Source organism: Saccopteryx bilineata, chromosome 5 (assembly GCF_036850765.1).
Source record: "Saccopteryx bilineata isolate mSacBil1 chromosome 5, mSacBil1_pri_phased_curated, whole genome shotgun sequence".
In the NCBI taxonomy this organism is placed as follows: domain Eukaryota; kingdom Metazoa; phylum Chordata; class Mammalia; order Chiroptera; family Emballonuridae; genus Saccopteryx; species Saccopteryx bilineata.
This window is the reverse complement of record NC_089494.1, coordinates 153832440-153848581: the sequence shown is the minus strand read 5'-3', so window position 1 is coordinate 153848581 and position 16142 is coordinate 153832440. Positions and strand designations below refer to the sequence as shown.

At 34.7% G+C, this 16142-nt stretch overlaps 1 protein-coding gene across 2 annotated transcripts in view; it reads left to right on the top strand.

The window, feature by feature from the left end:
• Window positions 1-16142, top strand: part of LOC136337727 (sperm-associated antigen 6) — a 49474-nt gene that overhangs the window by 750 nt on the left and 32582 nt on the right. For both annotated transcript variants that reach the window (XM_066279417.1, XM_066279415.1), the window contains 2 exons: window positions 13215-13381; window positions 14342-14525. In XM_066279417.1, the coding sequence (XP_066135514.1) occupies window positions 13215-13381; window positions 14342-14525 (351 nt within the window). The remainder of the gene's footprint in view (window positions 1-13214; window positions 13382-14341; window positions 14526-16142) is intronic.

The window sequence follows — 16142 nt, the reverse complement described above, 5'->3', positions numbered from 1 at the left end:
AACCTTTCTCCGGCTGAGATTTGAGGGAGAAGAAAGGTGGGGACTGGGGGAGACGTCCCTTCATTCCTCCAATTCACCACGAAGGCTGTAGAAGCATTCAGACTATTAAGCGAGTCTTTGGGGGTGATGCTGGGAAGGTGAAGCTTAAAATAGGCGTGAGAGGGGCCGAGCGTCGCCATTTCCACCTTTATCGCAAGCAGGCAAATGTCAGGTTGAAAGTCAACGCCAAAGAATTGCCTGGAAGTCATTTTACATGAATGGGAATATACACTATCAGACCCATTTTATCCGGGTGCCAGTGCAGGTCACCCTGGCTTTGATGATCTACGACTTCTTTACACTAAAGGAATTCCAGAGTGGGCGACATATTATTTTTTGTTTTGCGTTAGTGAAAGAGCAATGATATGCCTGAATATTTTCCAAGAGAGTCAAAGTTGATCAAGACCTAGCTTTGAGAAATCCTTATGATGTTCTCATTTCATCCCTCAGCCCTAACTTATGCAGACTATAAAGAGAAGAAGTGTGTGTGTGTGTGTGTGTGTGTGTGTGTGCTTCTTATCTATTAATGAAGAATTAAGATAATGGTGGCTCTCTTCTCTCTCTCTCTCATTAAGCATGATTCCACTACTGTCTGAACTAAAAGTAAGATAGCATTTTTCACTACCATGTCATGAGAAACCTTCAATTTATATAATGTGATTTTAAAAACTCATTTAAATTAACATGAACTTAAAAGAAAATTAAGAACATATCGACATGCCAAGAATGTTTAGACATAATATTTACTCTGGGTTTGTTTTGTTTCGTTTCGTTTAAGAAAATTACTACTGCATCTAAATGGTAATTTTTTATTTTTATTTTATTTTTTGTCACTGGAAGGGATTTTGGTGTCTATCCTTGTATGTTTCTATTTGGGTATTTGGGGTCAGAAAATGTATTTAAAATAGAGAAAGTGTATTTTATAATCATTTAAAAAACTTTTTATTTAGGAATACCGTATTCCCCATGTATAAGACACATACTTTTCGAAAAATTTGGGGTCTAAAAACTGGTTGCGTCTTATACAGTGGTTGCAGTATTTTTACTTGCATTTCCTGCTCTTTCCCGGCTTGTTCTCACGCTTATTGTTGAAGACAGTGATTAGTCATCAGACACAGATGAGGACAAGCTAATGGATGGGAATTTTGACTGTGATGAGGAGTTGTATGAATTTTATAATGAATAAAACTTGCCTGACCAGGCGGTGGTGCAGTGGATAGAGTGTCAGACTGGAATGCGGAAGAACTCAGAGTCGAGACCCTGAGGTTGCCAGCTTGAGCGCAGGCTCATCTGGTTTAAGCGAAGCTCACCAGCTTGGACCCAAGGTTGCTGGCTGGAGCAAGGGGTTACTCAGTCTGCTGAAGGCCCCCGGTCAAGGCACATATGAGAAAGCAATCAATGAACAACTAAGGCGTCGCAACGCGCAATGAGAAACTAATGATTGATGCGCTCATCTCTCCGTTCCTGTCTGTCTGTTCCTGTCTATCCCTCTCTCTGACTCTCTCTCTGTCTCTGTAAAAAAATAAATAAAAAAAAATAAAACGCAATAATTGTTTTAAAAAAAAACACCTTGAGTTCAATAACTTTATGTAATACATTTTTTTCAAATTTCAGGCCCCCAAATTAAGGTGCATATTATATCATACATGGGAGTGTCTTATACAGGGGGAAATATGGTAATTATAGATTCAGATGTAGTTGTAAGAAATAATGTAAGATTCCATATACCTCAAAACTGTACTATGATATCACAATCAGAATGTTGACATTGAAAGTCCATTGATTTAATTCATGTTTCCACAGTTTTACCTGTAATTTTTTGTGTGTGCTATGCAGTTTTATCCTGTGTGTAATCCATCACCACTATAGTAAAGATACAGAACTGTTTCCTCACCACAGTGATGCCTCCTTGTGTTGCCCTTTTATAACCACCCCGGACCCCCATGTTCCTAACCCTGGGAAACCACTAATCTGTTTTCTATTTTAAAATTTTTGTCATTTCAAAGTAGATAATCTTGTTCGGTATTTATATCATGTGGATTAATTTACTTCTGCATGTGTGTATGCTTTTATGGATGCATGTATAGTCCTCAAAGTACTCAGAAAAGTGCTGGACACACAGTGTTTTATATATACTGACTAAAATTTATTAGAACATAATACATTTTTAAAATGTACTTATATGTTAGGTGTTTTCCCCTCTCAGCCCTACTCAATGGCCTTTGTGAGTGGACACTTGCTCTTTACAAGTATTTAATTTTGGGACAATAGCTAAACTAAAACATTTTTTAAAAGGAGAAAATGATTGACATATTAAAATTTTGATACTGAAATATGGAAGTACCTATAGATAGTACTTAAAATATAGAATATCATGTTTTAGTATAAAAATGACAGGTTTTCTCTTCCCACAAGTTGAATATATTACAAAATTTGAATATATTACAAAATTTAATCAATCCAAACTGTTAAGTGATTGTCAATGTGTAAGTGACTTAGATAATGACATTTTAAACAGCCATCTATATCCATTTATGGTTTGGCTTTGAAGGAATGGACTACAAAAGGAATATAACTTAATGTTCTAAAGTTATCTGCATGTGATTAATATCTTGATGAAACACTAAGATTTTTCTTTTCCTGAGAAATTTATTTTAACATGTCATGTTATCTAGATTCAATTTAAGCACTTCTTTAGTTATTTTAGGGACAAATAATGAATATTCTAATATATATACTTTTTAAAAAATATTTTATTTATTCATTTTAGAGAGGGGGAAAGAGATAGAGAAGGGAGGAAAGAGCAGAAAGCATCAACTCCCATATGTGCCTTGACCAGGAAAGCCAGGGTTTTGAACTGCTGACCTCAGAGTTCCAGGTCTACACTTTATCCACTGCAGATATGCAGGTCTTATGACTTAGTCATAAGAGGCAGGGGTAGGTAAGGAGGGAGATGAGTTCAAAATGACTCCCAGGCTCCTGTTTGCTTAGGCACATTAGTGCCATTCATTAATGGAGAAAGATGATACAAAAGGCAGGGGAAATGGTGATTTCATTCTAACAGTGTTGAAATCGTAGTACCTGGGATGTCTATGTGTCAGTGACTGTGGTAAGCAATTTGGATATATAGAGCTCTGGAGCCCAGGAAAGAGCTCTTAGCTAGGAATAAAGGTTTAGATTTGTGGAACTTACATGTTCATTTGAAAATTATAAGTGAGTAAAAGCTCATTTTTATATTTCTTTATGTAAGTATAAACATATAAGTTCCCAATTAAACTGAACTTGCCATAATTTATATGCATTCAGTTCAAATCTCACATATATAGATGGTTATGGCTGTGACCTAGTTGAGAGCTGACAGTTGCATTGGAAGAATGAATGGAATTTCAATTAAATACATTAATCATGGAAGACAGCTACAGTAATGTTAATAGTAGAATATTGTGGAGTTAGCAGATTATACCCTTTGGTATGCATTCTAAACCTGGCAGTAGGCCAATTTTCATTGATAAATGGTAAATTCTATATAAGTATATGTTAAATAAGTAAAAAAATACATACTTTGCTTCCTTGCCCTCTAAGAAGATTTACTAGCTTGCTCAGTGAGTCAGTTGTCTCAATCCCATCTTCCTCTCACCTCTCCTCATTCAAAAAATGATGTATCAGGTGTGGCAGACCTTCAGTCATAAACAGCTGAGTTAGCAGTGAATCACCAAAATTCAGAAGATACTATTGTGTTAACCATAATGAAAATAATTTTAAATATAGAAAGATTATTTTTTATTATGGTATAAAAAGACCATACATATGTTTTGTGATTCATTTTGGCCCTTTAAATAAATTATAAAATTCTTTGTGTGTTGTAAGAGATCTAATATCTAAAATCATAATTGACTTGATAGTTATGATAGTGTAAAAATATTTCTTAGAAAACAAAACAAATAGACATGTAATACTAAAATGTATGATTTCTTAGTTCAGTACAGGAATAGTAGCCAGAAGTATATAATCATAGAGGCTGAGAGAAACCAAATCAATTCCTGAAAATTCTTACTCTAAAAAAAACCAAGGGAGAAAAACTTAATATTTTCAAATAAAAAATGACCAACGAAGGAAAATGAGAACAAGTTGTACAATTCATCAGTGTCATGAAACTTGCTTCAGTAAAAGTATAGTCATGTAAATATAATATTATTATAGAAATAAAAAAATTTAAATCTATTAAAGGTGATAAGTGTAATTGGAGTTACTCTGTGATAGAACAGGTAGTGATTAGAGTAATAAAATCTAAATGAGTGGTGGTTTCTGGAGCTAAGACCACAAGTTTTTCAATAAGACCTAGCTTTATATTCAGAACTGTGCTAGGTAATTTGAGAAATAGGAAAGAAGCATAAAACATGAACTCGGCTCTAGAGATGTTTATTTTTTTACTGTGGAGAGAAGACATTCAGTTAAAACAAACTAGAGAACCACCTAACATGCTATATCAAGGCTGGCTGCTGTGCTTTGCATAACTTTGGGAGTACCATTTATATCCTGATGTATGTGAGTGGCATCCCCTGGATTTGTACAGTATACAGCCTACTCACAAACATGGTGTACCTAGGATTATTCAGTCCTCATTTTCATTTATTTCCCTGACAGTAAGTAGTATAAACAGTAGAGTTCCCCATGGCTTCACATTTCACTTCGAATAACATCACAAAATCTTAATTTGACCTATAGCCAAGTTTTATATGGCCCCAACCTAACTCTCTAGCTTTCTCTCTTGCCATGTTGCCTTTCCCACTTGACATTTCAAGATGGTTTGAAGTTATTATGGCTTCTTCAACAGTCTGCCACAATCATGCATCCCTTGGCCAAGCAGGGAACCTGAAAGTATCACTGATTCCTCCATCTTTTTCACACTAATCAGTTTGTGTCCTAAATATCTCCTTAGACTTTCACTTTCCTCTTTCTTTTTTACCATTACTGTTTCCAGGCTATCTTCACATCTGGTGTAAGTTCCTACAAACAGCTTCCTAAGTGGTTTTCCTGTCTCCCATCTTGTCTGTTTTCATCTTTTATTCCCCATGTAATCAAAGTGATCCTTCTTTACAAAGTGCATATTCTATTCTGTCCCTGACTTTAATGTTCGGATACAATTCAAAATACTTAAACTAGTTTATTCATTGAACTCTTCAGGATTTTGGTTTCTGTTAATTTCTCAGCCTTCTTTCTCCCCTCTCGTACTGTAAGTCATATTGCATTCTCAGTTTTGTCAACATTTCAAATTGGTTTTTGTTCTAAGTCTCATTTATATATGCCATTCTGGATGGAATACTAAAAAAAAAATATTGCCAAGAGAAATGTCGGAGGTTTCACTGCTTGTTTTCTTCTAGGAGTTTTATAGTTTCAGGTCTTGCATTTTAAGTCTTTAATCCAGTTTGAGTTTATTATTTTTTTAAAATTATTTTTAATTTTTCTGAAGTGAGAAGCAGGGAGGCAGAGACAGACTCCCGCATGTGCCCAACCAGGATCCACCTGGCATGCCCACCAGGGTGCGATGCTCTGCCCAGCTGGGCCATTGCTCCATTGCACCTGGAGCCATTCTAGCACCTGAGGTGGAGGCCATGGAGCCATTTTCAGCACCCCGGCCAATTTGCTCCAATGGAGCCTTGCAGGAGGGGAAGAGAGAGACAGAGAGAAATGAGAGGGGGAAGGGTGGAGAAGCGGATGGGCACTTCTCCTGTGTGCCCTGGCCGGGAATCAAACCCGGGTCTCCCGCATGCCAGGCCGATGCTCTACCGCTGAGCCAACAGGCCAGGGCCCCATTGATCTTTTTTTTATGCCAGTATCATGCTGTTTTGATTACTATAGCCCTATAGTATAGTTTGGTATCAAGTAATGTGATACCTCCCACTGTGTTTTTCTTTTTCAAGATTTCTGTTGTTATTCAGTGTCTTTATGTTTCCATACAAATTTTTGGAATATTCTAGTTCTGTGAAATACACCCCTGGTATTTTGATAGGAATTGTGTTGAATCCTAACAGCTGTTCCTTCAGTGAATTATTCATTCCATGGTCATTCTAAAATATATGGTAGAAAAGGCTCACTCTATAGGGCCATAGAACCTTAAATACTTTTTCATCAGAATGGAAGGTATTGATTAATTAACAAGTCATATATACTTGGTGAAAAATATGGTTGATATAGGAAATTGATTCCTTTAGCGAACTTTTTATTTATCAAGCACTTGTGTTTATTTTGTCCCAGCTCATCTTCCTAACACTTTAGAAATTTTACTTCGTTGTAATTCTCACAACAATTTAATGATGTAGTCATAGAATTTACCTCAATTTTACATGAGGAAATTGACACACAGAGCTGTTAAGTACCCTTGCTGAGTCCCACAGATAGGAAGTGGCAGCAGCCAGATTTGAACCCAGTCTACCTCCAGATAAAGTCTTTTTTAATTACCTCAGTCTGTTGTCTCTCAACATAGGCAGTCATGTAATGAGCAGGGCAAGTGATTCCTTCTATTTTTAATGCATGTAGTTTCTTTTATATTCTCCTTGGACTCTAAACAAAATGTCTGAGTCAGTCAAAGGTGAAGTGTTTGCTGTGAATTGGTTACTTGTAAGCAGAAATCACTTCCAAAATCTGATTGACCATAGTGGCAATTTCACAGTAAATGGTCATAGAGAAAGTAGTTTTAGATAAAATAAAACATTTATTGGAATTCACATTTTTAAAGCTTTGGAAACTTTACAATAATAAATCTTTAACATTTTATAAGCTTTTGATAATTTTGACTAAAATTGGAAAGTAAAGAATATTTATGGTAGAAATCACTTTGTTTTAAGTCAAACATATAAAGAAGGGCATCAAAGAACACCCCCAAGAGAGTACAAAGACAGCTCATAGAATGGGAAAATATATTTGCAAAGCATATATCTAGTAAGAGATTAATATCAAGAATATATTGAGAACTCGTAATAGTCAACAAAAAGAACCCAAACAAGTGGATTGAAAAATGACCAAAGAATTTGATTAGACATTTCTTCAAAGAAGTTATAAAAGTGGCCAATAAGCACATGAAAAGATGCTCAATATCACTAGTCATTAGAGAAATGCAAATTAAACCACAGTGAGATTCCACTTTATACCCATTAGGATGGCTATTATAATAAAATAAATAAATAAATAAATAACAAGTGTTGGTGAGAATGTGGAGATATTGGAACTCTGTGCTTTGCTGATGGGAATGTAAAATGTTGCAGCCATTGTGGTACGTCAAAAATTAAATACAGAATTACCAGGATATACACTAAAAAGAGAAACCTGGAACTCAAATAGATATTTGTACACCAATGTTTATGGCAACATTATTCACAATAACCAAAAGGTGGAACAACCTAATTGTCCACCAACAGATGAGTGGGCAAACAAAATGTACATACAATAGAATAATATTCATTTTACAAAAATAATAAAATTCTGATAGATACTACAATAGATGAATCTTGAAAACATGTTAAGTATGAAGTAAGCCAAACAAAAAGGGACAAATATGGTTCCATTTATATGAGATATCTAGAGTAGACACAGTCAGAGAGACAGAAAGTAAAATAGAGATTAACACAGACGGAGGATAGGGAGAAATGGAGAGTAGTGTTTAATTTGAATAGAGAATCTGTTAGTGATGATGAAAAAGTTCTGGAAATGATAGTGTGATGGTTACACAACATTGTGACTGTACTTAATGCCACTGAATTATACATCTAAAAATGACTAAGAAATTTTGTTGTATATATTTTACCACAATAAAAATAAATAAAAATTCTTAAAAGTGAACAACAAAACAGAGAAGATAAGAAGTAATCAGGGCAACTAGATATATTTACTATGAATTAAATAAGCCCAAAGGTCCAGTTTACAGATATGTGTTTTTAAAGAAACAAAGTTGAGATATTAAATACCTTTATAAACAGAAGATTGAGGTAATATGTATATAAATTACATATATATGTAAATGTATATATGTCATGTGAGAATGAATGGGTAATTTTTTTGTCTTTAGAAATGTTTGACATTTTCTTTTTAATTTATATATGCAGTTGGCATGCAGAATCAAAGTAATTAGGCCTATGATATATTGAAAGGAATTACAGGAAAGAGATGTGGTTATTTGAGGCTATTTTATAATCTCCATCTGATTATTAGTTTCCTAAGAATGGGAGCTTCTTTAACTCATGTGTACGTAGTTCTATTCGTTGCCACTTGGTAAACCCTGGTCTGTTTTTTTGGTGAATGATTGTGGGCAAGATCAGCAAGATTGTTTTTGTTTTGGGAGTAACTAGATTGTAATGTGTAGGTATTAGCAGCAATGTCTTCAGTATGGCACTGGAACAAGAAAAATAGAAAAGGAACTAAAAGTTATAAAGTTGGGGAAGGAGGAGAATTGTAAAGCTTTATCCTATAAGTTAAATTTCAACAGTCATTTCACACTATTTAATCAGTTTGTATATGTACAGTAGACTAAATTGTTTTATAGACCGAGTACAATATATCAATTATTTTTAAGATTAGATATTAGATAAATCATGTGGCTCCTTTAGTGGTGACCCTGATAAGGTCATTAGCTGCTCCTTGAAGACCTTGTGTATCAGATATTATAGCAACTATTCAGACCACTGTAATTTATGGACTTTAAATTTGCATGCGTGCATTCAGCCAGGATCAAACACTGTGGATTCCTAATGGACAGGTAAGTAAGGAAAAATTTCTTTTTATGTTACATATACTTCTTTTCTTCTCTCCTCCCTTTTTCTTTTTCTCTATTGTCTTTCCCTCTCTCCTTTTTACCCTTCTTTCTCTCTCAGTGTCTCTTTCATCATTATCTGTATTTTTAGGACAGACCTGTGATTAAATAACAAGGTCTCCATGCTTAATTTGTTAGAGACAAAAAACATGTTCCTGGGACTAATGATTATAAAACACTATTAGGCAATTTAAGGACTAGAAATTTGGGGCAATATTTTCTCTAATAAGAATGATCTTATTCAAACAAAGATATTTTCTATTGAATTTATTGGGGTTACATTGCTTAACAAAATTATATAGGTTTCAAGTACATAGTCCTATAATACATCATCTGTATATTATATTGTGTGTTCACCATCCAAGGTCTAGTTTTCTTTCTACTGTTTACCCTTTTCTACCTGCTCCTATTTCCACCCCCCAAACAAAGATATTTTAAATGGAAACTCTAGTGTTAACTTTTATAGGTTCGGAAATTTGAAAGTTGTGAAAATCCTAATTGTGCTACTGTATGAACTAAAGAGTATAGGAAAAGGACAATAGAGCGGGATTCTTTATGTAGAAGCCTAACTTGGATAGTGAATACAAAAATAGGAGAGAAATTATGTGTCATTTATTGACATTATTTTTCCTGAGCCAGATGCAATATAAAAATGAAAGCTAAAAATACATAAAGTAGAAAACTCCCTTGACTATATGGACAAGTGAAATATCCTTTGAGGACTAAAATATTATACTGCTAAAATTGCAAATGAATTTTCCAAAATTGGAGACTTTTGATATGTTAATTAAATATAGTAACTAATAATAAACACATAATTAAGTTAAATACTATAGACATAGATAGATGAATTTATCAAATTCTTAACATAAAAGTTTAAAATTCTTGAAATTTTAATTTAAAATATCTAGGTTAAATACTTCAGTGTGGATTGGTTTTCCAATTATATTTCAAAAGACAATAAGCCACTTTCTTCACATATATTTATCAAGTGAGAAAAAACAGAATCATCAGGAAAAAAATAATATGAACCATAATTGTGATGCTTTTATTTATTTATTTTAAACTGTGATTCTTTTAAAACTATTCTAAGCATATTTATACTTTATATTTTTTACCTCATTAATGTATTTATTATGAAACTTTAATATCTATATGTTAGCAAATTTTGCCATTCTTTTTAAAATGGTGCATATTATCAGAAATGTCAAGTTATATTCAACAACAACAAATAACAACCCAATTAAAAAATGGACAAAAGACTTGAATAGACATTTCAACAAAAATGGTGTGTACAAAATGGCCAATAAATAAGCAAGCACATAAAAAGACATTCACCATCATTAGTGCTAGGAAAATTAAAATCAAACCACAGTGAGATACCATTTCACACCAGTTATAATGGCTACTATTATTCTTTTTTAATTTTTAATTTTTTTAGTGAGAGGAGAGGAGGCAGAGACAGACTCCAGCATGCAACCCCCCCCCACTGGCATCTACCCAGCAAGCCCACTAGGGGGCAATACAAGGATGGCTATTATTTAAAAAAAACGTGGAAAATAAGTGTTGGTGAGAATGTGGAGAAATGGGAACCCTTGCACTTTGCTGGTGGGAATGTAAAATGGTGCAGATTCTGTAGAAAATGGTTTAAGTTTCTAGATAGTGGTGATGACCGTTGGAAATGTATAGTACCACTGAATTGTACACTAAAAATGGTTTAAGTGGTAATTTTTGTTATGTGTATTTTACCACAGTTAAGAAACAAAAAAAACATAATAAGTAAACTACAAAGAAGAGATTGACAAATTGTTTTAAACCCAACTTTCTAGAAAGAACCCATGTTAACACTTGGCAGTAATTCTAATACCTTATTCTGTGCTTTAAACATCTTGTTAGATGTTTCAGAAATTTTCTCTGTGAAAAAGGTATAGAGAATAATATAAACAACACTTATGAACACAGATATGTTTATTTGTTTAATAGGCGCTATGATCTAGGCATGAATGAGTAGGAGTGCTTTGTGCCTGCACAGTTAACCCACCCTGTGGGAGTAAACTTGCCCGTGTGGCCTTAAAGAAGATGATCTAACCTAGCTAACTCAGACATAAAAATGATCACTCCTTGAAATTGGAAACTATGGAAGCCACAGGTCACATCATTAAATGTATCTGAGATGAGTATTATTATTCTCTGTTTATGTTATTTGGTAGTGCTATTGATCTTACTTCAGTCTAATCCTAAATATTATTATAAACTTTCCTTTTATTCTGCTTCAAATGTTTCTGGATATAACATTATAAAAGAATATTGGTAATATAACATTATAAAAGAATATTGGTAATATATACTTTGACAGATCACTGAAATATGTTTTTATAAAAAAAATGTAATAACATCAGTTGAATAGTCTGCTGTAAATAAAGTTTAGAAAATCATGGAGTTTAGAAAATGATGGAGTTGGAACTCCATCATTACCTTTCTTGTAACCTTAGACTAAAACACCATTTTTTTAAAATTTATTTATTTATTTATTTATTTATTTATTTGTATTTTTCTGAAGCTGGAAACGGGGAGAGACAGTCAGACAGACTCCCACATGCGCCCGACCGGGATCCACCCGGCACGCCCACCAGGGGCGATGCTCTGCCCACCAGGGGGCGATGCTCTGCCCCTCCGGGTCGTCGCTCTGCCACGACCAGAGCCACTCCAGCGCCTGGGGCAGAGGCCAAGGAGCCATCCCCAGCGCCGGGGCCATCTTTGCTCCAATGGAGCCTCGGCTGCGGGAGGGGAAGAGAGAGACAGAGAGGAAGGGGGGGGTGGTGGAGAAGCAAATGGGCGCTTCTCCTATGTGCCCTGGCCGGGAATCGAACCCGGGTTCCCCGCACACCAGGCCGACGCTCTACGGCTGAGCCAACCGGCCAGGGCTAAAACACCATTTTTAAAGCACAAATAGGAGTTAACTATTTTACATATTTTCTAGTAAGGCAAAGTTAATAGAAAGAGTTGGACTATTCAATAAACTGACCACAATGCAATTATTATTTGTCTCCCTTTCCATACCTCCTCAATTTTTAATACATATTATTTATTTAGCAATTATTAATAATGTCAGAATTTCTAACCTTGTTTCACCATTTATTAGTTGTTTAACAATTTTTTTAACCTTTCTCAGTCTCAATGTCCTCTGTCAAATAGATATAATAATAGGGCCTACATAAGATTTGTTTTGAGAGAACAATGAATTGACATGGAAAACAAATCCTTAAAACAATATATGTATATAGATCAGGGGTCGGGAAACTTTTTGGCTGAGAGAGCCATGAATGCCACATATTTTAAAATGTAATTTCGTGAGAGCCATACAATGACCCATGTACATTACGTATTATCCAATAAAAATTTGGTGTTGTCCCAGAGGACAGCTGTGATTGGCTCCAGCCACCCGCAACCATGAACATGAGTGGTAGGAAATGAACAGATTGTAATACATGAGCATGTTTTATATTTTTAACATTATTATTATTTTTATTAAAGATTTGTCTGCGAGCCAGATGCAGCCGTCAAAAGAGCCACATCTGGCTCGCGAGCCACAGGTTCCCAACCCCTGATATGGATGCTCCATAAATATAAGCTACTTTTACCTGTGTTGCAAGGATGACATACCTACTCCATATTCAGCCCTCAAATGAATACTATGAGAGATGATAATATATTTTCTTATAATAAAAAATTTATTTATTTGGAAATACTGTCAGAAATCTGATTTGCAGCCCTTCATGAATGTGAGGTCTTTAGTCAGATGGCCCTCCTAGCTCCCCTGACTCTGAGATAGACCCTGATAAAATTTTTGCAGTAATCTCCAGTTCATTTGGAATCAGAGAAAAGACCCAAGAGTTGGAATCAGAGAATAAAACAAACCAAAAGAAAGACTTTTTTGAGAAGAAAGAATCTGAACTGAGCCCTGAAAGATAGGCTTTGCAAAGGCTGGGGTGGGGTTTGGCGGTGATCTAGCCACTCCCACCTATCCTCTTGTGCTAAACTAGGCGTTAACATTGTGTGCTTCACAATCTTCTTTGCACTCATCCTGAGAGCCCTGGCAGGCCCCATAGCTAGTATTGGCAAATCTGGGATTTAAACTCTCATCTAATACCAAAGTCATTCCTATTTCTACACTGTATTGTCTTTGAAAATTACAGGTTTTATTATTCTGTGTCTTGGCCAGTTATATGCTTCTAAATATCCATTCATTTTTACTGGCTAATTTTTTGTTTTTGCTGATTTTTTTCTCTTTGCTTATCTGCATATATGCTGAATTGTGTTTGCTTTTTAATTTAAACGTTGCTGATTTTTGTTCTTTCATAATTGAACTCAGGTGTAATGTTTTTGCTGAGGCCTCTTCTTTTGGATGTGGTCCCAACAATTCAACACACTGCTGCTTTGGCTCTTGGGAGACTGGCTAACTATAATGATGACCTAGCAGAGGCAGTTGTGAAGGGTGACATTCTTCCACAGCTTGTTTATTCACTGGCAGAACAGAATGTAAGAATTTAAAAAATATATGTTATGTTCTTTAAAAATTTGACAGTTTGGGTACACTTGTAAGCTTGTACGTATTAGAATTATTAAGATTTTAATACACATTCAGTTCTTGGAACTGAGCATAATATCTTTATGGTACTCTACTTTGAGATTGACACGCAGTTTCTTTTCATTGTTATCTTGAAATTTGTTTTGTCAGATATAAGTATGACTACACCTGTTTTCTGTGGGTGTTATTTGCTTAGGGAATCATTTTGTACTGTTACTTTGAGTCTAACTTTGCCTTTGCAGCTTGGATGAGTCTCCTGAAGGCAGTATATTCTTGGGTTTTGGTTTTTGAGCCAATATTCTACTCTATGGCTCTTTATTGGTGAATTCAGTTCATTTACATTTAGGGTAATTATTGATGCATGAGGATTTCCTGTAGCCATTTTATCTTTTGTTTTCTGGTAACTCTGTGTCTCCATTTTAAAAAAAACATAGAATTCTCTCTTTTTTCCTTTTTATTTATTTATTTATTTTTAGGTGAAAGGAAGAGTGATAGTGAGGTGAAATATCGCATGCACCCTGACTGGGATCTACCTGGCAATCCCATCTCGGGAAGATACTTGAGAACAAAGCTATTTTTAGTGTCTGAGGCTGACCACTGGGACCAACCGAGCTATTCTCTGCACTCGGGGCCCACACTCAAACCACGAACCAATTGAGCCACTAGCTGTGAGAGGGGAAAAGAGAGAAAAGGTTGTTTCTCCTGTGCGCCCTGACCGGGAATCAAGGCCAGGATTTCCATATACTGGGCTGACACCTATCCACCGAGCCACCATCTAGGGCCTCTTTTCATATTTAAAAGCTTTTGAGCTTTATTTTGTTAATGTTATTTTTACCTTGGTTTTGTTTTTTTTTAACTTGTCATTATAAAGTGTTCAGCTCACTTTGAATTTACCTATTTTATCCTTGTAGCGTTTCTACAAGAAAGCAGCTGCATTTGTGTTACGAGCAGTTAGTAAACATTCTCCTCAACTAGCTCAGGCAGTAGTGGATTGTGGAGCACTGGACTCTCTGGTAATATGCTTGGAAGATTTTGATCCTGGAGTCAAAGAGTCTTCAGCTTGGGCACTTGGTTATATTGCAAGACATAATGCAGGTAATGGAGCATATTTTAAAATAGGATTATTAAAGTTTGTATTTATAATCTGATTTTGCTCCGTAAAGCATTGGTGAGGTTTTAATGATGTTGTTATACATTATGAAAAATAAGCTTTGAGAAAAACCCAAGTTGGATTACTAATTTACAAAATAAAAAAATCTATACATTGCAGTCTTTATCTTAGTAGAAGAGAAATTTATACACAGAAAGAGAAGAAGAGGCAGGACATGGGGCAAATGAGATATTGTCAAAGACCTTGGTAAATTAGTTCAGTTAAGAAATTGTTTTAATTTGTCACCCCTCAGTGTATATTGAGTCTTCGCTCTTACTGATTATATAGGGTATTCCAAATCAGCCAGAGACCATATCATATGAATGAGTAATGTTAAAAAGATATGGACATAACTTTCTAGAACATTTTGTATTCAGCCTGTATTGGGCAGGAAAGACCACCTTAGCTCAGTGAGTGCCTAGAACTCTATATGAAGGTTGTGTTGACACTGATTAGTAAGAAATACACAGGGAACAAGATTGCCCCACCACTTTACAGAAGTTGCTAAATAGTATGAACAAATAGCACAATAAGAACATGAAATTTAACAAAGTTGTGTAAAAATGATCAAGAACTGCATAATTAAAACATTAAACCAAATATCTTTTTCCACCTATTGTTATTTGGGTATAAAAAGAGTAAAGCAAAAATACAGCTAAGTGGTTAAGAGAACTTGAGATTAGAGAGTACCTGAGTTTGAGTCCATATTCTACCACTAGTTGCTGTGTGACATTGAATATGACTTTTAAACATTCTGAACCTTTAATTCTTCATCTGGGAAAAGAGAATAACTATTTTAGAGTTCCTTCAGAGATTTGTGATAGGATGTTCAAAGTAGCTACTTCAGAGATTTGTTGTGAAGATGATGAGATAATGCATGGGAAGCACTTAGACCAGTACTTGGCACATGGTCAAGACTCTGAATAAAATTAATAATACTGAAGGTTAGAGGGGATTTGATAATGTTTATGCCCATTGGTGGAGACACTGCAAATTGTATAAACTTGTGGAAAGTTGTTTGGTAAAACTAATCTAAGTCATGAAAGAGTTTATGGTTACTCTAAAAGCCTGCTTTGGGAATTCATCCTAAGAAAAGAAATTCACAGAATGAAAAACTATATTCATGAATATGCTATTGTAACATTATTTGTAATATCAGGGAAAAAAACAAAGCCCTCAGATATTTGGCAGGAATATAGAGGTTAAATTATGGTAGTTTATTTAATGGACTCTTGTTGAACAAATTAAAAAGGCAATTATGAATCCTACATGGTAACATGGAAAAGTGATTATAATGTAAAAAAGGACAAAATTGTATATTATAATTATAATAATACAAAAATAAGTTTTAATGTGGATATAAACTACAAAGATAGTGTTTGTGTTACTAGGGTGATAGAATTAAGGATATTTTTCTTCATTTTCCATATTTTTCAATGGGTATGTATATATAAAATAATAGCTACCATTTAATGAGTAATTACTATGTGCCTGGCTCTGTACAGTATGCTTCAGATGTATTATCTCATTTTGATCGTGCTACCTTTAGGTTAGTTACACTG